Here is a 21958-nt window from a genome sequence, read left to right as displayed (position 1 = left end):
TTTCCATATCAGATTGGATACGATGCCTCGGGTGTAGTTGTGGATATAGGGGAAGATGTGAAAGGCTTGAAAGTTGGCGATGAGGTTTACACACGCTTGCCGGAAATCAGCCGAGGTAATGCTGAGTGCCATCGAGGATTGGCTCGTGGTGATGATGAACAAGATGATGATGAATGAGAACTGACATATTTTTACAGGTTCATGGAGCGAGTATGCCAAATGTGCAGAGCGATACGTTTCTCTCAAGCCCAAGAATCTCTCCTTCAGTGATGCTGCATCGTTGCCGCTCGCCGGCGTCACGGCGCTGCAGGTACTTAGGAAGTATAATGGCTCACTGGAAGGAAAGACAGTGTTCATACCCGCCGGTTGTAGGTTGTATCATCCCTTTATCCTTTACTAATAAGTACTGATAACGATTCTGTTCAGTGAGCGGGACGGGAACATTTGCGTGCCAACTTGCCAAGAACATTTTCCGCGCCGGCAAAGTCATAACTACGGTTTCAACGTCCAAGATTCCAAAAGTCGAAGAGCTTCTTGGCAAAGGCGTCGTAGATCAGGGTGCGTGCCAATGCTCCTTGATTTCACTCTGCTAACCTGGTCCGGTGGCAGTGATTGACTACACAAAACATGATCCCACTGAGATCATCCCCCAAGGCTCCGTCGACTTTCTATTTGACACAACTGGCCAATCTATGCAGTTCCTCTCCCTGATGGTTCCCTCCACAAGCATGATTGTATCCATTTCCACGAAACCATCCGCCGCAACCCTCCAGGGGTCGTCTGTCATGCAACGACCTGACAACCCTCGCATCCCGTTATTCGGGCGCATGTACCTCGACGCAGGCGATACGCTGCGTAAACTACGAGCACGTCGCTGGGGCGTCACATATATGTACTGGTTCCTTGATCCAAACGCGGAGGACCTAGATACACTTACGGGGTATATTGAAGAAGGCAAGCTATTGCCAGTGGTGGGTGCGAGGGTGGACATGAGGGATATCAAAAAGGTGCGGGAGGCATGTGAGTTAACTTATGAGGGGAAGGGAGGCCTTGGCAAGACTGTGTTTGAGGTTATCCGGGACTAACTAAAGGATAAACCAATTTTATCGCAGGGTGGGCATTATCTTCACGGCCTCAGGAAACAACTGCCTTAGTAATCTAGCCGTATCTTGCACTGCTGCTGCTCATTATCGTTTACCTGGCCCTTGGTCCTTTTACCACGCACAGTGCGACACTAATTCACTTTTCCCAACCTTCAAGGGGAAAATGTTAGCAATCGGGAGCGAGCTATTGTGGCATCATCTGAGCTGAGCTTTGACTCGGCCAAGAGGCCTCGCATGTCCTGATTGAGCAGTAGTCTAGACCTTAAGGTGCGTCAAATGGTCTCGAAAAGGATCGATAGCCAGCCGCAAAGCAATAGCGTCTTCGTTAGTGCCGGATCAAGGTCCACAGCAGCGCCCCCCGCGAACCGTCTAGACCTGGCAAGACGGCAAGACGGCTGCGGGCCGTTGCTTCGTGGCGGGTCAAACTGCTTGGAAAAGCAAGGGTACTCGTGTCCAGCCAGCCATGGGCAGCAGCCATGTTGCAGATAGGAATGCTGAAGAGAAAGTCTAGAGCTGCCAAGAGTGAGATCATCGGACAATGACCCTTTCTAGACGAGAACGAGACTATATATAATCTTGGATTGCGCCCAGTCTAGTTTTCCTTAAATCATCACAGCTCACTCTCATCTTTTTCCACATCTACACCTTCACCATTCATCATGCTTACCGCCTCCGAGTTGGAAGAACTCCCCGTTCTCCCCGGCGACACCACTGTTGAGTTTCCTGCGGGAACCTACGCCGTACCCTGCTACAAGAAGAAGGAACTTGAGGGTACTGGTCCCGAGATCGAAGATGCCATCTGGTTCCATACGCAGGTATGCCAGCCTAACCAGACCTCTCTCAGCTCATGTTAATTGTCGGCCAGCCCCTCGATGCACACACCATCGAGCGAATCCACAGCCTCAGGCTGGTAGCCGAGTCCCGTGATCAAGGTTATTGCGATGATGAGCTTGCCGGCAACTGGACTTGGTTCGAGATTGCCATCCTCAAAAATAAGTACTCGAAGCAGCCTAGAATCAAGGACGGCATCAAGCTTGTTTGGGACAGTCACAAGAATCGCTTCCTAACCAACAAGTATGACTGGGTACGTTACTAGATGATTTTTTTTTAATAAATCGAGAAACAGAACTAACCGTCCTTAGGAGGAGGGTGTCGAGTTTACCAAGGATCATGACATTTTCCGACTTCTCGAGGTGAGCTTTCATCCTTCTCTCAACTGCTTGGATTGAGTTGATGACTGACTTGTGTGAAGGACGGCAACTGCATCGCAGTTCGTCTATGTGCCCGTTTCGCGGGTTGGAAAATTAAAGCCCGAACGGGCTATCTCGTCCTCGACATTGCTGCGCCGATTGCTCGAGATCCCCTCGAGTTTGGCCAGACAAAGGAGACGGTCCTCAGCATCCAGGAGGTCTTCCAGGAGGTCAACAGCAGCATCCTCCCGGACTCTATGCAAATATCTACGCCTCCCAAGGAGCTTCTGTTCCGTGCTGAGATGTTGACATCGGCCGGTGATAAACCCCTGCGTGTTTTGTCGCTAGGTAAGACGCAAAGATGGTGTCCGTTCCATTACTGCCGCTAATTTGTACAGATGGCGGTGGTGTTCGTGGCGTTGCGGCCCTTATGCATCTCGATGCCGTCATGAAGAAGCTTGCTCCAGGCAAGAAGCCATGCGAGGTGTTTGACCTGATCGGTGGTACCAGCACGGGAGGGTATGTGGTTTCTATTCTACTCTTCCGTTGAACCAAGGCTAATATCGTTGCCAGCTTCATCGCCATCATGCTTGGGCGTCTGCAAATGTCAGTCAAAGACTGCCTTGCTAGCTACCGAAAGTTCATGAACATTGTCTTCTCTGCCAAGCGGTGGACAAAGGCCAGTCTGATAGCCACCGGTTCCAAGTGGGACGCCAGCGCTCTGGAAGGGTGCATCAAGGATCTTGTGCGGGAGCAGCTCGGTCGAAACCCTGACGAAGTGCTTCTCCTTGATGAGGAGTCTTCAAAGACCTGCAAGGTGTAAGTGGCTCAAAACTTCTCTTCCTTGTTTTTTTTTTTTTTTTTTTTTTTGGTAGCGCGCTGACAAGGTATGATAATGATAGCTTCGTCATGGCCACCAAGAGAGACGGCGCAAACAACCAAGCACCCATGGTGTTCCGTTCCTACGAGAACCCTCTGGAAAAGTCGGCTCTTCCAGGAATCAAGCTGTGGGAGGCGGCTCGCGCAACTTCTGCCGCTCCCATGTATTTTGCTCCCCTGAAGGTTGATGGCCACGAGTTCCTTGATGGTGGGCTCCAAGCCAACAACCCCCTTGGATGGTGAGTCCCTCACTCCCTTGTGTAGATATAGCTAGAGTCTTACATATCTAGGTTGTGGAACGAGATACTCAGTGTCTTTGGCCCTGCTCGCTCAACAAACTGCTTCCTCAGCATCGGAACCGGCATCCCAGCAGCCAAATCAGTCGGCGACGTGCGCAACGTGGCAGGCTTCGCCGAGAGCATCGCCGGCATCGCCACCAACAGTGACATTACAAACATTCTCTTCCGCTCGCTCATCAACGCCTTTGCTCCCAAGCCGATGGGCAAGAAGTACTGGAGGTTCAACGTCGGCGACGGACTTCCCGACTACGTCGAAGAGGATGGCGTGTGGAAGTGGAAGATGCTTGGACAGCGGGTTGAGGAGGATATTGGAGAATTGGACGACGTCAAGGCTATTGACCGGACTGTGACCAACGCAGAAAAGTACATCTTGGAGGCTGGTGCGCAGAAGATGATTGAGGAGTGTGCCAACGCCTTGCGGGAGGAGCTCTAATGGAGTGAAGGAACTTGAGTTGGAGAGTAATAATATTACTGCGACAACGCGTGAGGTAAATACCCATACTCTACATAGAAGGTAGCAATCTGGTTAAATCCCACACCCCAAACCAATTATAAACACTATATTGAAGAGTTATTTCACCCCATTCCATACCCAAAGCCCGTAGGCTTCAGATGGATCAAGACAGCTCTACGTAATAGATGATTTCAGATGTCTCAACGTGGTAGCTTCTGAACAGATCCGTACCTCCACCGCTGGCAACCCGCGATGTAAAGACCCCCACGCGAATATAAAGTCCTGGCATGAATGGTACCGGGTTAAGTACCAGCTCCCAGGCGTTCCTATTTTGTTCATGGGGATTATAGCAGGAGCTCGACTGCAAAATTGAGAACCAGCCAAGCTGAGACTGGGGTGGCTCAGCTCCTTCCATAACAGGTATTGGCACAAGGCTTTCTCCCACAACCCTGCCATGTACTTGTCGTTGGTAACCTCGCCGATCCACTTCGCAAAGCCTGAAACGGCCGGCAGCCGATCGGATTCATACGTCAGAGACAGCGACGAGTACTCTTTAGCCATTGTACTGAACAGGCAGTACCATGCGGCTGGCAAGGTTCCATCTCTGTCTTGAGCTGCATGGCGGCATCTTCCTTATTGCCCCATGAATAACTGAGTGCGGCATAGTACCGCCATATTTTGGGACGTGCGGCTAAGCAACTGGCGTGGCTCTTGTTAGTCTTACGTAGCCAAGTATCTTTCCATTTGCATTACTTGCCGTACTTACTACATCGTATTGGTTTTTTATGATACAGTTCGATGCTGGAAACAAACATGGGGCCTTTTGACTGCACGTTATGTCTGGAAGACCGGGACTAAAATGGGTTTGGGAGGCAATTTCCTCAAATAGATGTGGGGTTCACTGAACAAGGGCTGTACTCAACGTAAGAACAAAACAGATGATATTCGTAGAATATTCGTAGAATCTCAAGCACTCAAGGCATCATCCTCTCATGTGACACGCAGGCTCTATCTTCACCACCGTATCGTTCCTCACATGTATCCCCTCCAAGTCCCCCTCTCCACTGCTGGAGCTCCGCGAGCTGCGCAGGTGACTAGATATAACCGTCTGGATCGGCTTAGGCCCATACCCTTGCTCCGGATCCGCCAGCTGATGCGTGGAGCTCGACTCGTCGGTTTCCTTTTCCTTGTTCGTCCGTATCGTGTGGATCGTGGCCAGCTTGATGTGATGGCTACGCGTCGCTCGGCTGGTGGGGTGACGGCTGCCGTAGGAGCTGAGGAAGGACTTGGGGAGGATGCGGCGGAAGACGGGACGGAGGAGAGGGAAGCAGGCTGGAGTGGGTTAGCTATGGAACGGGAGGTTGAGGTGGGAAGTGTTGGTTTACAAGAGACGATGGCGACGTTGACCTCGACATCTCCCCAAATGAAGTTGAGCGCAACGTCGCGAGGCATTTGTGTGGTCTTTTCGTCATAGGTGATTGACTCGATGAGGACGAATATCGAGGCAAGACACACACTGAATCGTCAGTTGATTGCACATCAAATGATGGGCGGAATGGCCTACATAGAGCCGATCAAAAAGAGGCAGATAACAGCCAGCTTCTGTCCAAGTCGCAGATGCAGTTTCCCAACCTCAACAACTGGCAAGATAAGGATGACGATGTCCATGACAAAATGGGTCAACACGGTCCCAAAGAAGAACTGCGACTCGTCAATGCCGCAGCGCCCATCGATCGACTTGTCCCAAAAGTACTTGAGAGGGATGCACTGCAGCGAGACCATGAATATTCGGAGGAGGATCCAGGCGAGAGAGGCCGTCATCATGATCTGGATCGGCAGCCTGATTGAGGAGTGCTTGAAGAGGCGCCAGTAGAGGCTCAGGATGGTGAATTTGGACGACGCGATGGAAAAGGCGTAGCAGTACTCTGTGCACAGCATGAGGAGCCTGTTGTACAGGAGGATATGCTCTCTCTGCTGGCCGGAGAGGGTGGAATCGAGTTCCTGGCCGAGATACCAGTCGACAGTCCCTAAATGGGTCAATTCTGACGATCAGCATCAGCTGTCGGGTGCCTTACAAACGACGATGATGCTGTTGTACGCGCTGCCAAACACCTTGAGACTGTAAGTGCAAGCTCCACCGACAATACAACCACACTCACAAATGCAGAGATGCAAGAGTAATCGTCAAACCACCAGGCCTGCTTGGTTAGTCGCCGCGCGTAGATCCTCAGGATCACCGCGATGAGGGCCGCTCCCCAGGTGATCGACACGGCAGCGTAAGCGTCGTTTTGAAGTCCAGCCATTGTTTGAGTTGCGACTCAAGAGGTCGTGATCATCAAAAGGAGGGGTTCAGGATTATAATACCTCTGCTGAAATAAAGAAAGCCTTTCATGGCAGAATGATAACGCAAGGCGCCTGAAACACGCCACGAGGCAGCGGCATCGAGGCAGAGTGAGTCTACGAGCGGGCTGTGCGGAGGGTCATCTGCATTTTCTACGGCGCGCGTTATCTCCCAACTTAAGCTGGCCTTGCGGGGGAGGGTCATGGTCACACTTGTTGTCAGAGCTGTGCGGACAGCCTGGCTATCAGTCGCTGCGGGTTAGTCTTGGCTATTGAGTCTAGAAGCACTGCATCCAGGGGCAGAGATAAGGTTCTTGCGGGGGAGGGTCACCACCATATTTTGCTTGGGTATGGTCTCGGTTATGGAGCCATTGATAGAAATCTGGGGAAATCGAGGGTCCATGTTGGGCCACGGGGGATCAAGACACCAAGAGAACCAGGCCTTGTAAGGCCTCACTTGGTTGTTACACTGCAGGTTGAAAATCACGGTCCATGGCCCAACGCCCGGGTAAGGCGGCTTCTGCCAAACGTGCGACCTTCCATTGGCTGGGCTTGCAGTTCTAGAAGCCCATGCTGACTCGGTTCCATGCCGTGCTACCAGAAAACAGGTTTTTGAAAACAGGGCGGGACAGGGCTTAGCCCTTGGCGACCGCAATGATAAGGTCTTGTTTTCAGCTCTGCTGCAGGTGAGGCAATGAGGGTGATGGCTGCAGGTTTTTGGCTGGCCTTGAGCATCCAAAAAGCAACCACTACCTTTGTATCCTGCGCATGAGTTTGGTCCTCACGCGACCCCGGCAGTACGAGGTTCTGTATTGTTACCTTTTCGTTCCGTTTAATGCTACTTCAAAGGATATTATCGTTCCTGATTAAACATAACTAATAGATACTAAGCACTCTGCATGCAACCCCTCTAACACTACTGCATGACGAATTACCCCTGCCCTAGGCTATCAAGGTATCAACTGGATAACCCTACCGATTCTTGGACTGCAGCGGTTTCCCTAACGAACCCTGCTGGTGCATGCCTGTCATCCATCGAACTCCACGCTGCGAACGAGAGCTCTCTCGGGATGAACGACACATTCCCCCCATCTGATTGCTCAGTCGCCTTCGTCAAACTTGGCTCAACAACCTGTGCCCCCAAAACATTTTCACTACTATCTGCTAGCTCAGTTATCGCATCGGGGCCCGGGCTTCTACTCTAACAAAGAACATATTACATTTTCACTACGTTATAGCGTTTTACGGTATTGGATTTTAATGCCGTCATGTATTAATAACTGTGTCTCCTGGTGTTGTGGCTGACGGTCTCTCGCAGACTCGTGATTGAAGACAATAAAGTGGCTGATGCCTTCTTGTCATGGTTCCAGACAATAATAATTGGGGCCTGTAAGGATGAAACCGACAAGGTACTGGGTTAAGGCGTGGCCACGGTTCGTTGATTCAACACGTCATGATAGAACAGACGGGTTATCTAGGGGGTTACCACTGGAGGGCAGGTTGTTTGTGCAGGGCTGGAATGGGTTAGACTCGGGGTTGGGTTTAATATGGTGGTGTCCTGATCCTGTCCTACCAAGCTAGTATTGAGACTTAGATAGTCTTATTGAATATAATTCCGGGCTCTACCTATGTCTTACTGAGAGTGATTTCAAGGCCCTAAGCCGAACACTTTTGCTGGGAAAACTCCAGTACTGCCCAATCCATCACCGGCCTCCATCGGTGGGGTAATAATGCCATAACGGTAGCAAACTCGGACTCGGGAGCCCCATCTACCCACCAGAACTGTCGAGTACTTTTTACAAGCATGAAAAAGTACCCTAGGATGGCCAACGCTCTGGGGTCCTTGGCCGCCAGAAGGTCAACATACCGAGGGGACACGGTGATGAAGAAGAGGAGCGGCGTTGTATGCTCTAGGTCGCAGTAGAGCGATGAGAGAAGAGCCACGACCTGGCTGTAAGCCAGGAGGGATTCCTCGTCTGAAGGGCCCAGCGGGTCGATATATTCAAGGAGAAAGTCGAACTTGTCATCGGCTTCCCTCTCCATAATCTTGTGTTGGAGCCTGTCAATCCCTGCAAGTCTTCGACAGAGGTCCGAGTCCGGGCTGAAGAAGCGGGCCATCCGAATCACTTGCATCGTCATGTGAAATGAGCGGAACCAGTGAACAGGCAGGCGGTGGACACCATCATCTGAGCTTAGCAATGAATAGTTCACGCTTGAGTGGAAGGTCACCAAGGCGCAGGTCGCGACAATGCTCGCAGCATTGCTGTCATTAAATCCGGCCCTGAGCTGCTCTCTATGGCGTTGTATCGCGCGAGCCATGAACCTGTGAGAGGCGTCACGCAGAGTCTCGTCGTGCTTGTGGTGACGTCGCAGATGGAAGGCTGAAAAGCCGAGGAGAGCTTCCATGACGGACGGTGATCGTGACGCTTCTTGCACTATCCAGAAAGCCCAGGACATTTGCACATCCGTCGACCGTGTCGTCATCTCCAGATAGTGGCAGAACAGACGAAGATCCAGCAAGCGGTCTTCTGGGGTTCCGACGCCCTCGGGGAAGAGATTTTGTGAGGGCATTAAGCTGCTGGGGATGCTTGAAGAGTCCGTCAGCGTTGAAGGCGCCGGTGAAGCTGTAGATACATCTCGGAGCTGATGTAGGCGAGGGAGAATCTTGGGTGATTCGTCCGGGCGATTAGTCAAACAGCGCCAGGTGTCGAAATATTCGCAACTGACGTCCCTCTTGGTGCAGTTATTACAGGCGGGTCGGACCTCGTCGCACTTGAAAAGGCGGGCTGTAAGTCCGTCGTCTACGCAGGGCAGCTGGATAAAAGGCATACCTTTACACGACGGCTTTTGCAGGGTCTGCAACCCCCTCTAGACTTGTGATGTCGCCGACGTGATCGGCCTTCGGGACGGGGCCGGGCCCGGGAACATGGGGCTTTGTCGGCCGTTGTTGGCTGGTCGACTTCATCCGGTTTCATGGTGGTTGGAAATATCATCGAGTCACACCTTTCCAACTAGACGAGAATGACAAATGTTGGCGGCTTGAGCGCATTTCTCGGCGCGAAATCAGGGGCAAGACGGTTCTTAATCAGGGCCGCCCCAATGACGACGACAATCGTGGCTTAGCACCCGGCAGCTTTTACTGTAAGGCTTAGCCCAGCAATTAGAGTTTCCCAGTTCAAGGGGCAATTGAGACGACCTTGCAATTAATTAACAGTGCGCGTCCAGCATTGTCAGGATGCCTTACCCTGCATATCTCGGATGCCTCGGGATGCTATGTTATCCCCTGTGCACGGTACCACATTATGTCATGGCCGCTGACATAAAAGACTTACTCTTGAACATAAGACTTCAAAGTCTCAATCATGTTTGGTCTACTAAGAGTTTATATGGCACGTTTTGTGTTTAGCCTTACGGGCCAGGCCAACCAGGCACTCCGCGGACTAGGCGCTCTGCCTCTCACTTGAAGAAGAGATCTGGGCAATGGGTGAATCAGGGCATTGTCTTGCTGCTACCTAAGTAGACTATGATTGTAACGAGTGAACCAACTCCAAAATGTGTCTCAACTTGTGATGATGCGTTGTTGTAAGCATCACCAAGGACTGTCTAAGCAAGTCATGTTGAATAACCTCTCTCAACCCGCCTCTCTCACCAAGGCCACACGATTCCTTCCTGACACACTCACTTTCCTACACAAGCTTGACAAATTACTTAAGGGGGACCGGCGACAGCTCGAGCGGTGTTGACAGCGATGACAAACCCGTCCATGCTGTCATGGGTATTCAGTTTGTTCAGCACAACTCTGCCATCGACCCGGAGGCTGATGAAGCGTGTGTGACCTTCGTTTGTGTTGTTTCTTCTCTCAAACCTCATGGTGAAGCGGGGATCCGCATCGCTGAGGGCGTTGATCAGGTCCACCGTGTTGTCGTGACAGCTACGAGGGCCCCAGATGGCGTTGCCGTTGAAGAGGAGGGTGCCGTTGAAGATGTGGCCTTCAAGAGAGTGGCTCTTGGGCTCAGTCCAGATTCTGAAGTCGTCAGACATGATGGTGGCACTCCACGTCTGAAGTTAGAATATGCGTAAACATCTTGTTGGTAGAAGCAGCATACGAACCTGGGTACTTGTAAGGTAGGTGGGAGAAGGAGATCAAATAGCTAGGTCGCTTCTTAGAGGTAGAGAGATGGATGATGGTCCTGATTCTTGCGGGATAAATCGAGGATGTAATCACCGTTATATACTCAGTGTCCCCTTGCTGAACTTCGTTAAAAGGAGCTTTGCAACAACTTCAAAGCTGCATCGTGTAGGCCTCCATCAACATCCGGCTCTTTTGGAAATAGCTGACTTCCCCATGTCTCGCTCGTGCATATGCAGCTCGACTTTCTAGGCCCCCCGCAAACAACTGAGCTCATGAGCAAGTAACTACCTGTTAGGACTCCCCACCTTCAAGCTGAAAGCCGTCTTGGCAGAAGCGCCATACTTGGCCTACATTCTGTGCATGCCTGCGTTGCACGGCACCGGCTCGGGCCAGTCAACCTCATGGCTAGTAAATGCCGACAGGTAATGTGGGGTGAGGGACTTGCTTTCAGCTAGCCACTGTCAGTTGCAGTTAGCAAAAATGGCATGATGGCTGAGTAAATACTTTGATCTTCGACCGAAATCGAATTTGAGCTTGTAATTTATCCCTCATTGTCTCACAGCCTCTTGACTATTCTTTAGCGAGGTAATCGAAGCTTACTCGCCGTGAAAGCGCCAGTCACCACTAAAACTGAAGATGACCTTTCTTGATAGTCCAAATTGATGTGTTTCTACCCCTCCATCACGTTGATCTACGTCGACGATCAGCCAAGAATAGCAGCTGTCAAGACGGACCTGCTCGACCCTCCCTGATCCAGCTTCCAATGGGGTGACGCCCGGCGCAGTAGTTACACAAGTAGTCTTTTTCTCCCCGCATTCTGCAAAAGAATGCGGATGGGCCTTTCTGGCATTTGGCTAGCTGCTGTGGAACGGTCCGGCCCGCTTGTCGACTGGCTTGACTGGTGCATGGTTGTCGCCAATAACGTAATGCCCACCTCCCAGCTCAGTCTAAACAATGTGCTCAAGTATCTGGTCCAAATTACCACCATATCAGCAAGCCTCGAGTTAGACTGGCTCCCATATGATTGCCTGTCGCGCCTCCATATGCAAGGTGAACGCGCGTTTCCTCGCCCCGGCATCCCGCACCATGCACGCGAACATACAGATACGAGCTTTCAGATCTATCAAAACAGGCAACCAGGCTTAGTATTGAGCGGTCCATAGCCAGTGAGGAACCCACGACCCGGTTGAACCGCATTGGCTGCAGTTCAGCTAAAGCGTGTCATTAGCACATGTTCTCCGAAACAAGCTCCGAGGACTGAAATGGCTGCAGCCGGTCAAAGAGACGCGTCTTTGGTGAAGCCTTCTGCTAAGACACTTTGCAAGGAGGGATCTAGATGCCTGAATAAGTATTAACTGACAGAATTAGCCTGTGGTTGGCATACCGTGAAGGGCTTGCTTGCGGTTCAGAGGATCTACCTAGTCGCACGTCACATCGTCAATCTGATCTAATGGATCACATTGAAAGAAGATTGACAACGTTCTCGGCTTGATACACCCTACTTTCTGCGAGTACTCATCAATGTGTAACGTTCTGAGTGCCTGCATGAGGCCTTTGCCACGGATCCCAGTCCGATCCCCCGGCGGATAGCCCTCTCTTTCTAGCAGTGACGTCCCAGACCCAACGCTCCATGCCCTGCTTTGAAGAGGTGTGAATATGTCCAAAGTCCAATTGAGTCAGTCCCCTCTTTTCTCTTTCCTCACCTGCTTGGCATTGCACTTCTACTTCCAAAGCGGCGGAGACCAGCGATTGAGATGGCGTTGCTGCATATCTCACTACCCAGCAATCCTATTGGCCTGACAAGGTGCGCCTACCTACATGTAGTTCTCAGCTGCCCAAGCCTCTCCATGCGCAAACCCCAAAAAAGTGTTGCTGGCTAAGTTATACGCTTTCTCGCCGTCGCGTCGCCCGATGTCTCAGCCACCTCAACTGGCTATCACTCTTTGAATTTCCCGCGCCGAGTGTCTCACTATGTGGCATGCAAGCGCCCAAAAACAACATCGTTGCTTGGTTGCCGGTTTTGTCGGAATTCACCACGACGCCAAGAATGCAGAATGCAGTACCCAGTACAGTAGTTGATGTACCTCTTGTCATCACTTCACAGATTTCTGTCCGCATCGAAAACATGCCGAGGGACCTCGCACGGGTTTCATCGGGCTTTAGGGGTTATGGCAGGCATGGCAGTTAACGCGCCATGGCTGGTGCTGAGCCACTCCTTGCAAGCCACAGACCGTCTGTTTAGTAGAATGTAGCCTGACTATTTCTGTCAAGGTAGCTCGTCTATAACTGCTAGGTTTCGTCAGGCTTACTACTACAAATGCACAACTTCTAAGAAGTCCTTGTCCATGACCATGACTTCGTTTTCGTGAATCGAATTGACAGTGAAAGTGATGAAATGCGTCGTTGGCATCTTTCTCCACCCGTAGAACAAGAAATCATCCTTGGCTTTCATTCCATGCTGGGCTTGGGCATCTCCAATGTCCGGTGCGCCCTGGCGGCAGAGAAGGTATGCGACTGACTGTGCTCGAATCCCCGGGAGTCCGTTGTACCGAATCCCATAAGGGGGTATGTAGTTGTAAACTCCTAGAGCCCAGTCCTGTCCTTTCCTATACCACCCTTTCCAAATGATAACTGTGATGGGTTTGACCAGTGAAGAGATGCGCTCGTCAGAGAGTGAAAACCTGACCCGAAGATGGTCGTCTTTTGTGCGTCCGAGGAGTTTTGGCTTGTTGAGAGGAAGCATGAGAAGGGGGATTCGCAGGCCGATGCTTGTTATAGACATATCGAGCTTCCGGGCCGAGTTGTACCCAATCTGTCCGAGATAGCTGCGAGGGGAAGAAGGAAAGGCTTTGGAACTGTGTGAAGCAGCCGGTTTACCAGTCCAGTCTAGGACGGACTGGTTGCCGCTGGACAGCATGATTTTCTCAATGAGCCTTACAAAAGCACGCTCCGCGCCCTCCCCGTATGCAGTTTGGAGAGTCACGTCGAAGATTCCCATCATGGAATAGGCCATATCCTCACCACGGGTAGTCTTTCGTCTTGCTGCCCATGACATGCGCCCACCGACGATGAAAGGTCCTGGTGTGAAATCGCGCAGAGCATGTTCTGGGCAACGGGTGGCAGCGATGATATGTTGAAGGATCTCGGGGTTCTCCTTGTGGTTTGATCCATCAACCAACGGATGCCAGTCCTTGTCGAAGAACTTGGTCACTCGCGGCGCTAAGAGCTCCTGCAAGGTCCAGCCTCTCTCGAACCATTCATCGGCCTGTAAATTTTCAAGTGAAGTGGTCTGGGCAAGGTGAACGAAGCAGATGGACGAGTTCCGGTACCATCTATACATGGATCGGATAGCCTCATCAATCTCAGCGCTACTGCTCTTGTCGATGCAACAGGTATCCGACCAGGCAAACATGATTTCATGTGTCCTCGCCGTGTCGCAAAAGTTCCAAAGCTTCTCACGTCCAAGCCCTGTGGCGGTCCTATCAATCATGTCTCTGAGTGTCGGTTCGTCTTTAGGAAGCCATCTATGAGAGAGTATTGCATATTGCACAATCTCAGACAAGAGCCGTGCCACCACACTCTCCCGATTCGTGCCTTGCCAGATCAGCTCCTCAACCCCCTCCTCGGTTATAGCTTCGACTTGAGGTCGGAGGTATTCTTGCATGGCGTATCGATCCACGATCTTCATCTCTGGGACGAAGATCAATCGAAGGGGGACATCATTCTGGAGAATTCGATGGAACTCATCGATAACATCTCGAGGGGCCATCGGTGCTAGATTCTGCGATGGCCGAGGATGAAGGCCGATTGGGGGAGGACAGGACTCCACAACGAATGGTAACAAAGCCTTCACAAGTGAAAAGGAGGAATGCTTCAGTCTACCAACATCAAACCCAGTGCCTAGTGGTCAGAGTTTAGGCATTAATCGCACATTCTGGGAGTGAGATCGGGCAGCAAATCTTACATTTCGGCCCACTTATCGAGTCTCTGGTTGGTTGACTTGAAATCCAGCTAGTTCCACTGCCATGAACCGACCGGGGCAACGGAAAGTTGAAGAATGGAGAGACTTTCTTGTAAGCCTTGTATACTTTCATATGTCAAGAATATCATCTTCAACTTGCCGCGGTGGCTTGCTTTTGAACCAGGAACATGACGTTACACCTTCTTGTTCTGGATTAGTGACCGTTGCAGAACTGCTCGATTATGCATCTCGAAGCCAACCCCGCACATATCAGACCACAACGTCCGAAGCCCTGGGCGGCATTTTGATATATTAGCCGGTCATCTCCACTCAGCCCGTCCAAGAGGCACTCTTAATTCATAGTGCGAGACTCGCAAGCTGTTTAAGTTGCTATCACTCTTCGTCCACCATGTCTGATGAAGCTACAAAGCGCCCAGCCCCCCGGGATGGGGACATTCTCCCCCCGGAGCACTGGGCTGAAATTGCACAGGTTTGTTAAAATTGATCTCACAGTGAAACAAACACGCTGATCTGGAACCCCGTGCCAAGAAAGAGCCTGATAATACCGATGGTGATTCCATCCTCGACGCCGACAACAATTCCTCTACAGCGTCCGTCACCTCGAGCATCCTCGAGTACAGGACGATACACGGCAGAACTTACAACAGCGAACAGGGAAATGCGCAGTATTGGTAAGTGCCAGTTCTGTGTGCATATAACCGGAGGTCACTAATTTACGCCAAGGGGTTCCAACGACGCGCCACAGCGTGAATTGATGGATGTGACGTGGGTTAATCCGTCAACTCATAATTATGAAAAGATCTAATCCCAGACATAGCCATCACATTCTTACACTTGGGCTTGGAAACAAACTCCATCTGGCACCATTGGAGAAAGGCAAAGTCCATGTAAGCAGTCAAGCCATACTTCATGTCAGCGCTAATTGTTGAGACAGCAAGCCATCGATATTGGGTGTGGCACTGGTACGAACCCTTGAATCCTACATGTTTCGAACGAAAGCAATTATCGTTAGTATGCGTGAGGCTAATCTCTCTCTAATAGGTATCTGGGCCATGTGCGTTTGAGCGAAGCTCCATCTGATTCAGTCTAACAAGTTGCTAGTGACTTCGCCGATGACTACCCTGACGCAGAAATCACCGGAACAGACATTTCCCCCATTCAGCCTTCCTGGGTGCCACCCAACTTGCGGTTGTAAGTAGCCCTTTAAACGGCGTTTGAGGCTTGCCTAACGATACGGTTTAGCGAGATCGAAGACTGTACTCGAGAATGGACCTTCAAGTCCAACTCTACTGATTACATCCATATGAGGTGGCTAATGGGCAGCATCAGAGACTGGGACTTCCTCTCCTCCGAGGCATTCAGGGTATGCAAACCCGGTGGATGGGTCGAAAGTCACGAGGCCTCCTCCAACATTGACAGCGACGACAACACGGTCGACGGAAACTCCGCCATGGGCCAGTGGGGGAAGCTGTTTATTGAGGGTAGCAAAAAGATCGGTACAAGCTTCACTGTGGTCGAGGATGGCACGCAGAGGAAGGCCTTGGAGAAAGCTGGCTTTATCAACATCCAAGAATTCGACTTCAAGGTAAAAGTAGAATGTGCCAAGCTTGAGTCTCGGCTAATTGATAAACTAGAACCCTATTGGCGGCTGGTCTTCGGATCCGATTGAGAAGGAAATGGGCCCATACACCAAATATGGTCTCGAGACTGATACCGAAGGCTTCGTCTTGTTCATGGCTCACACTTTGGGCTGGTCAAGAGCTGAGATCCAGCTCTACATTGACCAGTTTCGACGCGAGTTGCGCTCTGAAAAGCACCACGGGTACTTCAAGCAGAAGGTTGTTTGGGGCCAGAAACCTGAGGCTTCGGCTCTGAACTAGACATCTTAGCAGGAGGCTGTTGTAGCTCGTATCTTGGATGCTTCGGGATTTCAACACGCCATCTTATAACAACGACGCCATTTACTTCCTCAGCGCCCCTAGGATTGTGGTATTTAACGTCCAAGTATAGTCTTTCCCGTTGGTCATTGTTGTTCTCCCTGTCTATTTGCACTGTAGCCGAGCCTCAAACCGAATTCCTGTGTCCCATCCATGCCGCCCAGGTCCACATTCCCACCAACCTGCTGCGCCGTTTGCAGTCTGCCCATCAATCCCCTGCCAAACCGCCGCCCTTCCCATCCGAAGCTCAAGCAACAGGCCGATAGGTTGTATCGTAATCCGCCAACTGCATCTCCGAGTCCAATCCATCCACAAGCTGCTTCCCAGCCACGAGGTACTTGGATGGATGGAAGATGTTGAAGAGGGTGCTGGCAATCAACATGGGCGCACCATCCAAAACGTAGATGTAGACCTCCTTGGACTGCAGCTCCGAGTCGTGGCCCATGGCATACTCGACCAGACGGAATAGGGAACGGATCAGGATCAGGATGCTGGTGATGTACAGGATGAGCAGAAACAACTCCCAGCGGGTGTTAATGCTCTCTGCTCTCGCAGCTGGATTCTTCCTGATTCTGAAGTGGAAAAGAGATGTGACTATCATGAACAGACTGAAGAAGATGATTTGTACGACAAGTCCGGCGATAATAATGTTCTCTCCAGTCGATCGATCGTCTTCGGTCTCGGCATTTACGACCTTTCCGCCTCCTACAAAGGTCAGTGAACAAAATTTGTTACAGCACCGTAAAGGAATACACACCGATGCCCTGGAGTGCGATAGAAAGCAAGTCTCCAATCAGGAAAAACTTGGTTAGCCAGCTCGACCTTATCAACGAGTATCTCTCGGCGTCCAGCAGACGAATAAGTCGCCCCAAAATCATGTAAATAGAAGCGGCGTAGCAAGTCGGTCCGAGGAGAAGCAGCAACTGCTGCATCACGTATGGGGCAAAAGTGTAATCGGGCGACTCTTCAGCGCCCACAGCTCGTCCGATGAAGCCGATCGTTTCGACTAAAAGTCTTTCTGTTAGCTACCAAATCGCCAACCACAAACTTTCACGTTTATACTAGGAGACTCACACAAGGAACCAACCAAGAAGGGAATGAAGAACCATGTCTTAGTTTTGATGATCTGAAAGGCGTGCAGCAGAGACGAAGCTGAAAAGGTGATGATGAGGATGACGGCCGCTGCCATAGAAGGCTCGTACTTATAGTAGTTTTTCGCCATTTTCGGTTCGGGATTGAAGCTGAACGGGTTGGGAATCGAGTTTTTGGAAGTGACTGGTAGTGTTACTATGCTGATGGAGAGAATGAGATGCTGAAAGTTGTGTCTTCAAGGCAGCCGGTGTATCTTATGTACTTCATGAATCTAGGCGCGACCATGATTGATGACGTGTGTTGATGGTTTGATCTCCGCGATACGCTGGGTCGGTTGCTATGGGACCAACTCAGCCTCAATCAGCCGGAACCGCTGGAGCAGGAGGGCACCAGCTTACGCCGTTCCGCAGGCCAATAGAAGGGACATTTTCCACTGAGTACTCCGAGATATGCGACGTTCTCGAGGCTTCGTATAGACTCAAATCTGATTGGCTGCCCTACAAGTCGGACTTGGTGAAGTCCCCGGTACAGGGGCCGTGCGGCTCCTGGAACATTTGGATCAGGGGTGGCTGAGTTTCGTTCGTGTAAATTAAGCATATCGTTGGTTGAGATTATGCTTGGGCTTTCCATGAAGGCTCCACTGGGTGACAATGCCGTTCGTCATGTTCTCGTACACCTCAGAAGCCTTTGAGGAAGAGATCGCACATACATGACAGAGATGATCCTGAATGGTAGATATGTCTATTGCGATAAGTGCCAACTCTTCGTGAGGTAATATCAAACCTTATAGAATAATCTTAGCCGCTTTGTTTCTCATAATCACAGAGTATATCGAGGGTTCAACACTTTTGTCTGGATCAAGAATGGTTGCTGGACGGCGTCTTGTCTTTGAGGAATAGTTCGAACAATGTCTTGATACCTTCAGAAGCCTTATTCAGTCATTACATTCTTAGCTTGGTTCTCCCGTGTGAGTGTCAAACGGAACTTACGACCTGTTCTGGCAGGTCCCGTCGCTCTCCCAGTCAGCCAGGAGCCATAGTTCGTTTAGACTCTCGATTGACAGAGAGTAATGGGCTTTCTGAACTCCAGGGATGGCCTGGATTTCCTAGATGGCGGCGAGAAAGCATTACCCGATTTCTTTCGATCGATCGAGGACTTGAGCAGCTTTCGCTTCTTGCAGACGAAGAACGGTGACTTCTGTGCACGCCGACATTTTGGACAGGGGCTTTAAACCAGGTTTGCATCTACAACGGCGTGAACGAGATGGGACATTATTTAGCATACACATTTATACGACTTATTGGTATATACTCAGCGAAATGACCCATCATGCATCATGCAAAATGGTTGACCATGGCTAGCTCCTCGGATGTTAGTCGCTATCTACATACAGCCCGAGAGTCCGAGCAAGACATGAACCCTAGGTGAGGCCCGAGTGCTCTTAGCCCTAAGCGTCTTAGATCTAGCCAAGGGGAGCCTGAGGTTTGCTAAGTATTTCTATTTCATACGAGATCTAGCATTAGCTATTTCTACTTCTCTGCCTTCTCTTTTGTCTCCTCTTGATTCTCATCTAGGCGATCGGAGGATGATGGGCGAGGGAGTTCATTTTTGTTCGGGCGGCTCAAGGCAGAATCGTGAGGGGATTGTGGCTTTGTTTCCTCCGAGTCGACGTTATATGTCGAAAATTGAACGTCTTCCACTGTATATTTCTCATATCCCCTGGAATCTAGGGGATATGTCGAATATCGAACGTCTTCCATACCGTATGGGCGCTCCCGCTTCACTGGGACTGACCTATCTCGCGCCTAATTTGCATGATCAGCATACCAGTGCCGACAATTGTTAAAATCTTCAGAGATCAAAGCGAATAAAAAGACGTACATAATAGAGGGTCTGGGGATCCACATCTGCCGTGTGATACTGCCCGTTGCTGTGATACCGCGGGGAGTCCATAGGAGGTTGTGGATGCAAGTCGGAGTGCTTGCTTCCAGTGTTGGCCAGCATGGAGTCTGAGGCATCAGATTCATCGGCGTCCTCGACATAAGTGACATGTCTCGGCAGCCTCGGCGGAGGCAACTGCCACCGTCGATTGCCTTCTCCCGATTTTGTTTGGACTGGAGCGCTTGAGTTCGAGGGCCTTGTTGGCGGAACTTCCATCGTAGGCTCGTCGTCTGACATGGTATTTTGGCTTCCTGCTGGCAAGTACGCGTTGCTTCTGGGACTGCCTGAGATAGACTGCTCGAGATCATCGGCTCGGGATGAGGGGGGCCTATTTCCCGCTGGGCTCAGCTCTCTACTGCCTGATAAGCTCCGTTCGCTGCTGGCTGGAGACCATGAGGTTCTTCTGCGGCGAGGAAATATTGTGTGTGGGGGCCTCGGTTTCGGATCTGTCACCGCAGGATCGTCGTCTCTTGGAAGTGTAAACTTTACAAGACTGAAAAAGTGCTCAAGTGTCCCGGGATACCGTAGAACGTTGGCCCGCCAAGCTTCATTGGTTTCCTGCCTGGAACGGCCCAACGCGGTGTCTTGGCCCTCGGAGGCCGACCCTCCGGTCTCAACATACGTTTTGAACTCTTCACCTTCCACATACGTCTTGAACTCGTTGGTTATGAAGTTCCGCGCCCTTTGCCGCGCCCAGTCTCTTGTCTTTTGGTACATTGGCTTCATGACCCTGTCCTCTTGCTGCCTCACAGCTAGGTCCAAGCCCTTTGCCTCGCAATCGCATGCCATAGACGCCGGCGCGCGGCAAATAGCACAATCGGGATCCATGCGATAGTCAAGTCTCGTTGAATAATGGAACTGGCCGGCAGGTTTCATGCCCATCGGCGCGTTCGCGGCAAAGAAGAATGAACGGATGATGGGATCACTGTTGTGATCTAGGGCTGTTCCGTGAGAGTTTGGGATAAAGCCCCATTCGAAAAGCCGCCACTCATCATCAGGGACATCTGCAAAGACAGTCTCGTCGACAAACTCGATGGATTCGTCGTGCTGTCTGTTTGAGTTTAGCAGGCGAAAGAGGTCGTCTGGGTCGAACGGGGTGTATCGTTCCTGATCGTTGTCGATTGTGCTTCGGCTATCTGGCTTTGATGCCGCTGCACTGTCATCGGAGCCTGACTGGTCGTCCAGTTCTTCCTGGGTAGCCGGCAGTGACTTGAGGGCAAGGAACCGCATGTGTCCGATGACATGCTCTTCCATGCTACCCTTCACCTCCTCCACACCACAAAGAGGACATGACGTGAATAGCGGGCCCGTAGCACGGCCGTTCCGATCTGCCAACACTCCAAGCTGTGCGTCGTTAAACTTGTCCCCATGGTTCGTTTTCAGGTGGTTGATATAATCTTCTTTTGTATCGCACACGACTGCAGGATGTGACTTGGATGTACAACGCCATCGCACGGCGTGCTGTTTCATGTGCTTTAGCCAAGCATCGCTGTGACTGTACAGAGTCTCGGGCGAGTCGCACTCCTCAAAGAGACATACATAGGGGTCGAGATCATTCTTGACGTGCAATCTCCATTTCGACTCTTGGACCACATCCCGGACTGGGAGTGCATAAAAGCAAAACTGGCAGACCACTTCCCCCACTGCCCTGAGGCACTCATCCCAGTAGTCGTCCAATGTCTGCTTGTGGGAAGCACGATGCGTTCTGACGGCACCCCGTGCGCCCGGGGCTGGGGACATTTTCAGTCCGTTGTAGCCAGGGATTCCATCTAAAACAACTTTGAGCTGTTCGTCCTGTTCTTTTTTGAACCGCCGGTATCTTTTCATGAGAGCACCACACGGAGCAGGCGGGAACTGAAGTTGGTCGTGGCTACTCAGTGCGACGGTCTTGGAGACGGAGATGACTGAGGGGGCGGAGGCTTGCTGAAACTTCTCCGCAACCAAGGTTGTTGCCGTCTGCGGAACTGATGGGACGGTGCTGGGAGTGGGAACCGGTGCGGGTTGCTGCTTGACAGGTTGTCTTTGTACACCAACGTTGGGTTTGGCCTTAGGAGCCGACACTGTAGGGGGCAATGGCACTTCTGGGGGACGAATTGGTTTCTTGTCGTAGCGTTTTCTTCGGTACAAGATTCGCTTCCGTTGTAGCACCATACTGTTGGCAAGGCGATGCTGGATATTGTCACTGGCTCCCGGAAATCTATCTCGTATCTGTTTGCTGAATAATTGGCGAAGAAATGGTTCGGCATCGTTCCCTTCCTCGTCTTGGATCTTGAATGACTTTTCGGCTTCGATATTTTGCTTCTCTTTGCTTGCGCGGCGGATTGTATTTGAGATTTTGTGTAAGAGGGTCACCTCTTTGCTGATCCCTTCGATGGCTTGGTTTAGGTCTTTAGGGATCTTTTCTAAAAGCTTCCCTGTAGTCTTCTCGGCAATAGGCTCAAGGATGTTTGAGCCTAGGACAACATGATCAGTAAGCCGTCAGTGAGACCGCCGTGGAACCATCACCCACAACTCTGTATTCGGTAGTCCAAGGCCTGCAAAAGGCCGATAACCGCATCTTGCACATCTGGCGCTTCTCGCAATCGGTGATCCAAAGAATCCCGCCCAGC

General features: G+C 51.1%; 8 protein-coding genes across 8 annotated transcripts; 2 read left to right on the top strand and 6 right to left on the bottom strand.

Moving 5' to 3' along the window:
• Window positions 1-1762: 1762 nt before the first annotated feature.
• Window positions 1763-3904, top strand: LRP88_05598 (acyl transferase/acyl hydrolase/lysophospholipase; the record flags this gene model as incomplete). Its single annotated transcript, XM_083242148.1, has 8 exons — window positions 1763-1918; window positions 1969-2187; window positions 2246-2296; window positions 2356-2641; window positions 2692-2812; window positions 2867-3112; window positions 3196-3411; window positions 3463-3904. 8 exons carry the CDS (start codon window positions 1763-1765, stop codon window positions 3902-3904), a joined length of 1737 nt encoding a protein of 578 aa, XP_083103296.1.
• Window positions 3905-4674: 770 nt separating this feature from the next.
• On the bottom strand, window positions 4675-6228 carry LRP88_05597 (uncharacterized protein; the record flags this gene model as incomplete). The annotated part of the gene is made up of 6 exons (XM_083242147.1): window positions 4675-4690; window positions 5056-5257; window positions 5311-5441; window positions 5490-5952; window positions 6001-6037; window positions 6085-6228. The coding sequence occupies 6 exons, from the start codon at window positions 6226-6228 to the stop codon at window positions 4675-4677; spliced, it is 993 nt and encodes a 330-aa protein (XP_083103295.1).
• Window positions 6229-7921: 1693 nt separating this feature from the next.
• Window positions 7922-8836, bottom strand: LRP88_05596 (uncharacterized protein; the record flags this gene model as incomplete). Its single annotated transcript, XM_083242146.1, has 1 exon — window positions 7922-8836. One exon carries the CDS (start codon window positions 8834-8836, stop codon window positions 7922-7924), a length of 915 nt encoding a protein of 304 aa, XP_083103294.1.
• A 1137-nt stretch (window positions 8837-9973) lies between these two features.
• LRP88_05595 (uncharacterized protein) lies at window positions 9974-10306 on the bottom strand (the record flags this gene model as incomplete). The annotated part of the gene is made up of 1 exon (XM_083242145.1): window positions 9974-10306. The coding sequence occupies one exon, from the start codon at window positions 10304-10306 to the stop codon at window positions 9974-9976; it is 333 nt and encodes a 110-aa protein (XP_083103293.1).
• A 2402-nt stretch (window positions 10307-12708) lies between these two features.
• Window positions 12709-14166, bottom strand: LRP88_05594 (uncharacterized protein; the record flags this gene model as incomplete). Its single annotated transcript, XM_083242144.1, has 1 exon — window positions 12709-14166. One exon carries the CDS (start codon window positions 14164-14166, stop codon window positions 12709-12711), a length of 1458 nt encoding a protein of 485 aa, XP_083103292.1.
• Window positions 14167-14767: 601 nt separating this feature from the next.
• Window positions 14768-16259, top strand: LRP88_05593 (uncharacterized protein; the record flags this gene model as incomplete). Its single annotated transcript, XM_083242143.1, has 5 exons — window positions 14768-14848; window positions 14908-15050; window positions 15481-15570; window positions 15622-15964; window positions 16014-16259. 5 exons carry the CDS (start codon window positions 14768-14770, stop codon window positions 16257-16259), a joined length of 903 nt encoding a protein of 300 aa, XP_083103291.1.
• Window positions 16260-16563: 304 nt separating this feature from the next.
• On the bottom strand, window positions 16564-17538 carry LRP88_05592 (RTA1 like protein-domain-containing protein; the record flags this gene model as incomplete). Its single annotated transcript, XM_083242142.1, has 3 exons — window positions 16564-17021; window positions 17074-17322; window positions 17391-17538. 3 exons carry the CDS (start codon window positions 17536-17538, stop codon window positions 16564-16566), a joined length of 855 nt encoding a protein of 284 aa, XP_083103290.1.
• A 2163-nt stretch (window positions 17539-19701) lies between these two features.
• On the bottom strand, window positions 19702-21500 carry LRP88_05591 (uncharacterized protein; the record flags this gene model as incomplete). Its single annotated transcript, XM_083242141.1, has 2 exons — window positions 19702-19795; window positions 19972-21500. 2 exons carry the CDS (start codon window positions 21498-21500, stop codon window positions 19702-19704), a joined length of 1623 nt encoding a protein of 540 aa, XP_083103289.1.
• Between the last annotated feature and the right edge of the window lie 458 nt (window positions 21501-21958).

The sequence above is a fragment of the Fusarium phalaenopsidis genome, assembly GCF_050370095.1.
Source record: "Fusarium phalaenopsidis strain FUZ10S chromosome Unknown contig_32292, whole genome shotgun sequence".
Taxonomy (NCBI): Eukaryota; Fungi; Ascomycota; class Sordariomycetes; order Hypocreales; family Nectriaceae; genus Fusarium; species Fusarium phalaenopsidis.
Note: the sequence above shows the minus strand (reverse complement) of the source record. Positions and strands in the feature narration are given on the sequence as shown.